The sequence below is a fragment of the Bufo gargarizans genome, chromosome 11 (assembly GCF_014858855.1).
Source record: "Bufo gargarizans isolate SCDJY-AF-19 chromosome 11, ASM1485885v1, whole genome shotgun sequence".
In the NCBI taxonomy this organism is placed as follows: domain Eukaryota; kingdom Metazoa; phylum Chordata; class Amphibia; order Anura; family Bufonidae; genus Bufo; species Bufo gargarizans.
In genome coordinates, this window is record NC_058090.1 from 98,773,958 (window position 1) to 98,785,611 (window position 11,654).

General features: G+C 50.1%; 1 protein-coding gene across 1 annotated transcript; it reads right to left on the reverse strand.

Annotated features, from left to right (window-relative positions):
* Nucleotides 1-73: 73 nt before the first annotated feature.
* Nucleotides 74-9,297, reverse strand: NAXE (NAD(P)HX epimerase). Its single transcript, XM_044271761.1, has 6 exons — nt 9,098-9,297; nt 7,919-8,027; nt 7,580-7,690; nt 1,394-1,507; nt 1,048-1,195; nt 74-385 (listed from the first exon to the last, which is right to left on the reverse strand). The coding sequence occupies exons 1-6, from the start codon at nt 9,256-9,258 to the stop codon at nt 183-185; spliced, it is 846 nt and encodes a 281-aa protein (XP_044127696.1). The 5' UTR covers nt 9,259-9,297; the 3' UTR covers nt 74-182.
* Nucleotides 9,298-11,654: the final 2,357 nt, after the last annotated feature.

Genomic DNA, 11,654 nt, shown 5'->3' on the forward strand with positions numbered 1-11,654 from the left:
GAGATAAGAGGCCGCACTGCACTTCTCTGCTATCTGGAGTGTAATGTACTGCCATACTAGGGGAGTATTCCGCCATGATGAACACAATCATTTATTGGTTTTCTTCAAAGTCATGAAACACACTGAAACGGCGCAGCAGCTGTGTGGGCACTCCGATGCAGCTGTCCGTGTCGTTTCCGTCTTCAGAGCAGTCTGTGGACACATTCTGTACCAGGGTAGTCCGGGAGGCTGAGGTTGTACTTCTTCTGTAAGGCCATGGGAACAAAGCGGCCGCCCAGGTAGTGGTAGCGTCCGGAGAAGTGAACGGCTGACTGCTTGGGGGCGGTCAGGGAGATGAGCATGTCTGGCTGCAGGCCCTCCGGATTTCCTTTCTCCACGTCCCATCCTAAACATGAAATGCATACGATGTTAGAAGCCAAGACAGGAGACTGTAGGTAGGGGGGGGGGGGGGGAAGAATACAAAGCAAGGGTTTAAAGGGGTTGTCCAAGACTTTAATACTGATAACCTATCCTCAAGATAGACCATCAATATCTGAAGCCCCCGTAGATCCATTGGGCGGAGCTGTGTAGATCTTGTGCTGGTAGGGGTGTCGGGAGTCGGACCCCTCACCAGTCAGATAAGGAAGGAGCATATTAATTTCCATCATTATCTTCCCCCAATATCTGCCATTAGGGTGAGGAGTTGGGAGGCCACCATACAGATTGGTCAGCCAATATCCATCTCGTACTTGAAAGTGGCTCCTGATCTCCAAAAAGTTGGGCACCACTAGGTCTGTGCAGACACTGAACAAGCAGGAATCACTGGAAGAATTGTGAATGCAGCTCTGGGGCGACCGACACTATGATAGATGTGGAAAGAGCATGCTCACTAGGACAGGTCTATCTCCACTCAATCTTCAACTAAGTAACCTCTTGGTTCTGAGTGGAGGATACGTTGGCGTGGACCCCCCAAATCTATGTCCCTATGCAATGAAATGGATGGATGCCTGGATAGACAGGCTAGTTTACCACTCAGGGGGTGAGGTAAAGCCGGGGCAGCAGCCGTACCTGATGGGATGTCCACGCTGGCAATGGGTATAGTAATACGTTTCAGAGTATTCAGGATGCTGCCAAAGGGTTCACGCACCGCGCCCTTGAAGCTGAAGCCAAAAATGGCATCAATGACCAAGTTGTAGGCTCCATCGATGACCTCTGCCTGGAGGGAGAAGACAGGGAGATCTTTGTAAGATATTCTTACTGTGGGACCATGATGCTTTTCAGTAAGGAGAGGACGATCAAAACCAGTCTGAGCATTGCAGTACTACCAGATGTGCACTAGGGGGCGACACAGAGCATGGGAGAAAGCTCCTCCCAGTGGGCGGTCCTGTCACACTGAACAGAAAGGAATTGGTACCTCTTGTGGAAACTCCGAGAGAAAGGGGATGTCCATTTTCTGGCACTGTGTGGTTAAATTCTCAAACAGGGTCTTGTTTGGACGCTTGGGGTAAAATATGGCGGGTTCATAGCCCTGTGAAGAAAGAAGAAAGATGAAGGATCTCCAGGCAGTGGTCCTATACACAAATCTGCCAGGTCCAAGCACAAGGAACAGACCGTGGTCCTCTCTCCCCCCCCAGTCAGTCATTTTACAGTATTTGGCCGGAGAAAATACCGCAGCATGCTGCAGTTTTATCTCCGGGCAAAATTCCAGAACACTTGCCGGAACGCCGGAATCGGCATTAATTTCCATTGAAATTGATTAATGCCGGACCCGGTACTAAGTGTTACGGAAAAACGGATCCGGTTTGCCGATCTGCATATGCGCAAGCCTTTAAAAATAAGAAAATAAAATGCCGGATCCGGAAACAAATGCTATTCGTTTGCATACGGATTTCTGGATTGGGAAGGCAGTTCCTGTATTATACTCCAGAGCTGCACTCACTATTCTGCTGGTGCAGTCACTGTGTACATACATTACTTATCCTGTACTGATCCTGAGTTACATCCTGTATTATACCCCAGAGCTGCACTCACTATTCTGCTGGTGGAGTCACTGTGTACATACATTACTTATCCTGTACTGATCCTGAGTTACATCCTGTATTATACTCCAGAGCTGCACTCACTATTCTGCTGGTGCAGTCACTGTGTACATACATTACTTATCCTGTACTGATCCTGAGTTACATCCTGTATTATACTCCAGAGCTGTACTCACTATTCTGCTGGTGGAGTCACTGTGTACATACATTACTTATCCTGTACTGATCCTGAGTTACATCCTGTATTATACTCCAGAGCTGTACTCACTATTCTGCTGGTGGAGTCACTGTGTACATACATTACTTATCCTGTACTGATCCTGAGTTACATCCTGTATTATACTCCAGAGCTGCACTCACTATTCTGCTGGTGGAGTCACTGTGTGCATACATTACTTATCCTGTACTGATCCTGAGTTACATCCTGTATTATACTCCAGAGCTGCACTCACTATTCTGCTGGTGGAGTCCCTGTGTAGTTACATCCTGTATATTACTCCAGAGCTGCACTCACTATTCTGCTGGTGGAGTCCCTGTGTAGTTACATCCTGTATATTACTCCAGAGCTGCACTCACTATGCTGCTGGTGCAGTCACTGTGTACATACATTACTTATCCTGTACTGATCCTGAGATACATGCTGTATTATACTCCAGAGCTGCACTCACTATTCTGCTGGTGGAGTCCCTGTGTAGTTACATCCTGTATATTACTCCAGAGCTGCACTCACTATGCTGCTGGTGCAGTCACTGTGTACATACATTACTTATCCTGTACTGATCCTGAGATACATCCTGTGTTATACTCCAGAGCTGCACTCACTATTCTGCTGGTGCAGTCACTGTGTACATACATTACTTATCCTGTACTGATCCTGAGTTACATGCTGTATTATACTCCAGAGCTGTAATCACTATTCTGCTGGTGCAGTCACTGTGTACATACATTACTCATCCTGTACTGATCCTGAGTTACATCCTGTGTTATACTCCAGAGCTGCACTCACTATTCTGCTGGTGCAGTCACTGTGTACATACATTACTTATCCTGTACTGATCCTGAGTTACATGCTGTATTATACTCCAGAGCTGCACTCACTATTCTGCTGGTGCAGTCACTGTGTACATACATTACTTATCCTGTACTGATCCTGAGATATTTTGTACACCGACTCCACCAGCAGAATAGTGAGTGCAGCTCTGGAGTATAATACAGGATGTAACTCAGGATCAGTACAGGATAAGTAATGTATGTACACTGTGACTGCACCAGCAGAATAGTGAGTGCAGCTCTGGAGTATAATACAGGATGTAACTCAGGATCAGTACAGGATAAGTAATGTATGTACACAGTGACTGCACCAGCAGAATAGTGAGTGCAGCTCTGGAGTATAATACAGGATGTAACTCAGGATCAGTACAGGATAAGTAATGTATGTACACAGTGACTGCACCAGCAGAATAGTGAGTGCAGCTCTGGAGTATAATACAGGATGTAACTCAGGATCAGTACAGGATAAGTAATGTATGTACACAGTGACTCCACCAGCAGAATAGTGAGTGCAGCTCTGGAGTATAATACAGGATGTAACTCAGGATCAGTACAGGATAAGTAATGTATGTACACAGTGACTGCACCAGCAGAATAGTGAGTGCAGCTCTGGAGTATAATACAGGATGTAACTCAGGATCAGTACAGGATAAGTAATGTATGTACACAGTGATTGCACCAGCAGAATAGTGAGTGCAGCTCTGGAGTATAATACAGGATGTAACTCAGGATCAGGATCAGTACAGGATAAGTAATGTAATGTATGTACACAGTGACTGCACCAGCAGAATAGTGAGTGCAGCTCTGGAGTATAATACAGGATGTAACTCAGGATCAGTACAGGATAAGTAATGTATGGACACAGTGACTGCACCAGCAGAATAGTGAGTGCAGCTCTGGAGTGTAGTACAGGATTACATGGATGTGACCTCAGGGTTAGTAACCTGGATGTGTTTTGCGGTCTGCCATATGGACGTCACCCGTTTTTTTTTGCGGATCTATTGTAACAATGCCTATCCTTGTCCGCAAAACGGACTAGAATAGGACATGTTCTATTTTTTTTGCGGGGCTACGGAACGGACATACGGATAGTACACGGTGTGCTGTCCGCATATTTTACGGACCCATTGAAATGAATGGGCCCGCATCCTATCCGCAAAAAAAATAAAAACGGAACGGACTCGGAAAGTGTGCATTAAGGGCCTTACGGTGATATTCCGCAGGGCTTCCGGGCACTATCCTCTGCTCTTCCACCTCCAGGACTTGTATTGTGGTCTAGTGGCGTTTCGCAGACGGAGCGCTGCACATCTCTCTAGTATACACGTTCTCCTCCGCACGCTGTTATTTGCGCGGGGGCGGCTGCTCTATGAATGCAGTGTGTCCTTGAACAGCCGCCGAGCTGCAGGGAATAGTCAGACACGACGCAGAACTTCTACCAAAACTTCAGCCATTTACATGTGAAAGTGGAGGGTGGGCGTGACGGTAATTCTCTGCAGCATAAGGGGGTCACTAAGGACGGAGGGGGGCTGAGCAGGAAGAGCGCCCCCTCATGGTGCACACAGTGATTCTCACTGGTACAGGGTGAGGTTAAGTCAAACCCTGCAGAACGGAGTGTGAGAGTTGTAGTGGCTGAAGATGGCGAAGTAATAAAGATGGAGCTTCCAGGATTACGCAAAACACGGACACCGGCATTTTGCGGACCGCACATTGACGGCACTAATAAAATAAGCCTATTTTTGTCGCAATTGCGGACAGGTATAGGACATGTTCTATTTTTTTCGGGAACGGAAATGCGGACCCGAAAGTGCGGGTCCGCATTCCGGATCCGTGCCGCCCCATAGAAATGAATGGGTCCGCGATTCCGTTCTGCAAAATGTAGAACAGAATTGCGGACGTGTGAATGGACCCTAAAGAGAAGGACTACCATTTTCCAGACCTCTGCTTGCTGACAGCGTCATCCTTGCTCATAGCCATAGGGTGAAACTCCCTACAGACCTAACAGTTCCCACAGCTGGGACTTCGTTACTATTGTATCCAGCCCAGACTATCCGGATACCTTCTTACCTGCACTGATACATTGTAACAAACTGTCAGGACTTCTGCTCATGCCTTTAGCTCACCGAGGGTTGTCCAGACGCCACACCATTGGAACAAACCCTCAGATGTGAGATCTATTAGATCAGTGCAGAGGTTGTTTTAGCCCCTGGATGCAAACAAGACCATTCAAGACAGCAAGCTGAGATCTTGAAAACGATCAGACACACAGGGTACGATGTTTGCAGTACTTTTCATTTTCAACTACAACAGGGATCAGCAACCTTGGGCTCTCCAGCTGTCGTGAGACTACAACTCCTAGCGGGCTCTTTCCACTTGTGTGGCAGTTTAGAGAACAGCCAAGCAAGTGTGCATGATGGGAGATGTAGTTTCACAACACCTGGCGTGTCGGATAATAGACGGCAGTCACCAGCAGGAGGCGCACTGCTCTGCGGAGGATAATAGACGGCAGTCACCAGCAGGAGGCGCACTGCTCTGCAGAGGATAATAGATGGCAGTCACCGGCAGGAGGCGCACTGCTCTGCAGAGGATAATAGACGGCAGTCACCGGCAGGAGGCGCACTGCTCTGCGGAGGATAATAGACGGCAGTCACCGGCAGGAGGCGCACTGCTCTGCGGAGGATAATAGACGGCAGTCACCGGCAGGAGGCGCACTGCTCTGCGGAGGATAATAGACGGCAGTCACCGGCAGGAGGCGCACTGCTCTGCAAAGGATAATAGACGGCAGTCACCAGCAGGAGGCGCACTGCTCTGCGGAGGATAATAGACGGCAGTCACCAGCAGGAGGCGCACTGCTCTGCGGAGGATAATAGACGGCAGTCACCGGCAGGAGGCGCACTGCTCTGCAGAGGATAATAGACGGCAGTCACCAGCAGGAGGCGCACTGCTCTGCAAAGGATAATAGACGGCAGTCACCAGCAGGAGGCGCACTGCTCTGCAGAGGATAATAGACGGCAGTCACCGGCAGGAGGCGCACTGCTCTGCAGAGGATAATAGACGGCAGTCACCGGCAGGAGGCGCACTGCTCTGCAGAGGATAATAGACGGCAGTCACCGGCAGGAGGCGCACTGCTCTGCAAAGGATAATAGACGGCAGTCACCAGCAGGAGGCGCACTGCTCTGCAGAGGATAATAGACGGCAGTCACCGGCAGGAGGCGCACTGCTCTGCAGAGGATAATAGACGGCAGTCACCGGCAGGAGGCGCACTGCTCTGCAGAGGATAATAGACGGCAGTCACCGGCAGGAGGCGCACTGCTCTGCAGAGGATAATAGACGGCAGTCACCGGCAGGAGGCGCACTGCTCTGCAGAGGATAATAGACGTCAGTCACCGGCAGGAGGCGCACTGCTCTGCGGAGGATAATAGACGGCAGTCACCGGCAGGAGGCGCACTGCTCTGCGGAGGATAATAGACGGCAGTCACCGGCAGGAGGCGCACTGCTCTGCAGAGGATAATAGACGGCAGTCACCGGCAGGGGGCGCACTGCTCTGCAGAGGATAATAGACGGCAGTCACCGGCAGGAGGCGCACTGCTCTGCAGAGGATAATAGACGGCAGTCACCGGCAGGAGGCGCACTGCTCTGCAGAGGATAATAGACGGCAGTCACCGGCAGGAGGCGCACTGCTCTGCAGAGGATAATAGACGGCAGTCACCGGCAGGAGGCGCACTGCTCTGCAGAGGATAATAGACGGCAGTCACCGGCAGGAGGCGCACTGCTCTGCAGAGGATAATAGACGGCAGTCACCGGCAGGAGGCGCACTGCTCTGCAGAGGATAATAGACGGCAGTCACCGGCAGGAGGCGCACTGCTCTGCAGAGGATAATAGACGGCAGTCACCGGCAGGAGGCGCACTGCTCTGCAGAGGATAATAGACGGCAGTCACCGGCAGGAGGCGCACTGCTCTGCAGAGGATAATAGACGGCAGTCACCGGCAGGAGGCGCACTGCTCTGCAGAGGATAATAGACGGCAGTCACCGGCAGGAGGCGCACTGCTCTGCAGAGGATAATAGACGGCAGTCACCGGCAGGAGGCGCACTGCTCTGCAGAGGATAATAGACGGCAGTCACCGGCAGGAGGCGCACTGCTCTGCAGAGGATAATAGACGGCAGTCACCGGCAGGAGGCGCACTGCTCTGCAGAGGATAATAGACGGCAGTCACCGGCAGGAGGCGCACTGCTCTGCAGAGGATAATAGACGGCAGTCACCGGCAGGAGGCGCACTGCTCTGCAGAGGATAATAGACGGCAGTCACCGGCAGGAGGCGCACTGCTCTGCAGAGGTCATTATCCAGCTCCCCAAAGGGGTTGTGTGGCCCTGTAAGACTTAAAGCATGTGTCCCCCCCCGCAATCAGTAGGAACCATCAATCAGGTCCAAGATCTGACCACCTTCCCCCATAGGGCTGTCATACGCGGCCATGCTATGTGTCACTTAAAGGGGAAGTCCTAATCCAAGACTTACGAAGAGCTTCATGTGCCTGGCACACACCAGTCCGTCACCGCCGTTGTTCCCGGGGCCACAGATAACCAGCACGGTGGGCAGACCGGACGTGAAGGAGCTCACTGGATACGCCTGCAACATAAGCAACATGAGGTGTACACAGGAGGTAATCACAGAGAGCAACCTGACAGCAAGCAGAGATCTTTCACCACAAACGACATATCCCATGAGCACCTAGGGCACCCCCCCGTCCCTATTTACACAGGTCAGAAGCCGCTAATGTCGGCATTAAAGAACCCGTTTTCTCGATGCCCCCTCTAAATGACAGTCAGCCTATGTACACTGGCACAGCCGACTTACCTTGGCGATGGCGGTGGCACAGCTCAGTCCTGCCAGCTCCATCAGCTGATCCACACTGAACTTATACTCGTTGAACAGCTCCTCGTCCACCGCCTGCGCCTCCTCCTGACTGAGAAACCACAAGTCATTACCTGGTTACATTCTCTGCTGCCTGCAGTCACCACTAGGGGGAGCTTATTGCAATACAAGCATGTCTGCACGTTAAAGGCGGTGCCTGCCCTGGACGGGCCGCCATAGCTGCTGGGTTTCTGCTGTTCTACACCGCAGGAGGCAACGTCTACGATCGGCGAGAACGCCAATCGCTGGACATTTAAACCCTTGTGGTCAATGGTAACCATGGCATCTTAGGCAGCTTTGCTCCCAAACGGCTCCTCCACGTGGTGATCGGGGAAGCCGTTCATTCTTTATGTATTGTACTACAGCAATACATTCCTTCACCGCACACTTAGTTTTCCGAGATTTTTTTTACGATGTATCTGATTGGTGGGGCTCCAACCCCTGGGACCCCCGCTGATCCGCTGTTTTGAGAAAGCCCAAGCGCTTCTGTGAGCACAGCTGCCTTCTAGCAGCTCACCAAGCACAGCGCCGTACATTGTATAGTAGCAGTGCTTGGTATTGCAGCTCATCCCCATTCACTTCTATTGGGGAGCTGCTCCTAGGTCATGTGACCGACAAAGGTGACGGAAAGCGTAATTGCGTTTTTTTTTTTTCCCAATTCCTCTCCATTTGGATTTTTTTCCAGCTTCTTACTAACGCTATATAGGATAGTAAAAGGTGACATTTAAAAAGTAAAAAAAAAAGCCCTTATACGGTTATGTGAATAGATAAAAAAAAAAAAAAAAAAGTTATAGCGCCAGGGAGTAAAAAACTAACGCAAAACATGGAAATTTGCTCCCGTCCTCAAGAGGTTAATTATAGAAATTAGTTTAATTGGCCTATTTACAGGAAATCACTGTGGCGCCATTTTAATCCCTTGACCAGATGAGAAACTAGAGGCGTTTCCAATGGCAACCAATCAGATCACGTCTATCATCTTCCATCCAGCCATAGTGAGATGAAAGCTGGAATACGATTGGTTGCTACGACCAACCTATCCGGTGGTTCCCTCACTGAGGCTGTACCACTGAAAGCCGCCGATGGGGGAAGCATAGAGCACGTAGAGAAGACCTCCCCCCTCACCTGAGGTATCTGAGCCCCCCCTCCATGGCAGCCCCTGCTCGGTATTTCCTGCACTGAGCTCCACGTTCTCCCGCGGTCCGCAGGCAGGTATCCGCCCTCGCTGCGAGGCGAGCACCCCCAACCAGCAGGCCGAGGCCGAACAGCGCCCGGATTCCGTACATACGGCACGGGCCACGCCCCTTCGAATCCGAGTTACTTCCGGGTTTGTGCAGTGCGCAGGCGCATGAAGTGCTTTATATTATGGGCGGCTGCGGGCACGAGTGCTTCTGCCCCCTGCTGGAGCCTGCTGTATACTTCGGGAGGAGGTGACAGGCTGAGGTGCATGGACTCTGTAATCCCCATAATACAAAGAAGCAGCAACAAAAAATATTGCAAAATATATAATTTATTTTAATATATGTTCAAAAACTAATTTTTTTAATGCAAATCACAACATTTAGTACAAATTTTAATGTAAACACATACGATTTGGTATCTACAAAGTAAGAGGATCTGCCGCTGCTAGAGTAGGTCTGCTTGGGATGGCATAAAAAGGCGGCACAATGTGGGCATATTAATGGGGGGCACCATGTGGGCATATTACTGGGGGCACAACTGGTCATATTGCTGGGGCACATAACTGGGCATATTACGGGGGGCACAATGTGGGCATATTACTGGGGGGCACAATGTGGGCATATTACTGGGGGGCACAATGTGGGCATATTACTGGGGGGGCAAATGTGGGCATATTAATGGGGGGCCCAATGTGGGCATATTACTGGGGGGCACAATGTGGGCATATTACTGGGCGGCACAATGTGGGCATATTACTGGGCGGCACAATGTGGGCATATTGCTGGGCGGCACAATGTGGGCATATTGCTGGGGGGCACAATGTGGGCATATTATTGGAGCACAGCTTGGAATATTACCGGGAGCACATAACTGGGCATATTACTGGGGGCACAGCTGGGCATATTACTGGGGGCACAATGTGGGCATATTACTGGGGGCACATCTGGGCATATTATTGGAGCACAGCTTGGAATATTACCGGGAGCACATAACTGGGCATATTACTGGGGGCACAATGTGGGCATATTACTGGGGGTACAACTTGGCATATTGCTGGGGCACATAACTGGGCATATTAATGGGGCACAGCTGGGCATATTACTGGGGGCACAACTGGGCATATTACTGGGGGCACAACTGGGCATATTACTGGGGGCACAACTGGGCATATTACTGGGGGCACAATGTAGGCACATTTCTGGGTGCACAGCCGGGAATATTACTGGGGGCACATAACTGGGCATATTACTGGGGGCACAATGTAGGCACATTTCTGGGTGCACAGCCGGGAATATTACTGGGGGCACATAACTGGGCATATTACTGGGGGCACAATGTAGGCACATTTCTGGGCATAATTCTGTGAAGGAGGCACAATGTGGGCATAAATACTGTGCGGTGACATGAAGGGGCGGATACTTACTATATGGGGCATTAAAGGTACTGGGTGGGATTAGGTGTATAGTTATGTTTGGGCGGAGTTAGAGGCGTGGCCTAGTGTGGAAAAGTGGGGGGGGAATGCGCGCCGCACAATGCTTCCCTCTTTTTTTGTTTACAAAGTTGGGAGGTATGCCTTTCATTACTTAGAACGGCTTGTTTTGTCTGGGGAGCAAACATTAGGAGAAATAAAATGGCCGCCATCCTCTTAGTGCACACAAAACCTGTCCTAATCACACAGGAGGACACGTTACTTCACAGCACTGAGGTAAAGAGCTGCCTCATCCTCCTCTCTGCTCGGCTTGTCAGGAATCATGATCCTGAATACAGGTGAATCTCTGTGGGAATGGAGATGAGGAGACATGAGAGGAGGGCGAGGTGTGGTAATGAGCAGCAGCTCTTGTATGCAGTCTCCATTACCACAGCCTGTCCGTCCTCTCTGTCCTTCATGTCTCCTCATGAACTAAATTCCCCAGAGATTCAGCTAAAGTTCTTATCTGTATTCAGGATCGTAATTCCTGACAAGTAGAGAGGAGGCTGAGGCAGCTCTGTACCTCAGTGTTGTGATCAGGACAGGTTTTGTGTGATGTGATGAGACGACGGCCATTTTGTTTCCCCTGATTAATGCTCCCCAGATAAAACGAGCCATTATATCTAATGAAAGGTATTTGAGAATATATTTATTTAAGTATTTTCATTTTCTTGATTCCCGGAGAACCCCTTTAAGTGCAAAAAAAAAATATATTGAGGATTTGTTCGTGAGCAGGGAGTCTCTATGAGGTGCGCCGTTGCTCGTATTAATCCTAACTGCACAAAAGATGGCCGCCTCTGTCAGACCCGTGAAGGACATGTAGAGGCGCTTTCCTTCTGTCGCCGCCATGTCTGGTAATTTTCTGGAGAACTTTTCGCTGATTGAAATAAAAACCTGTAATCAACAATATCAGCGAATCCTCTTGAGGGAAATTGCCTCTCCAGCTGGCGGCCATCTTTCCTGTCCTGTGCCCGCATTGATACCAGGGCAATCTTCTACTTGTTTCACAAATTAAAGCTCTTTCCTCGCGGT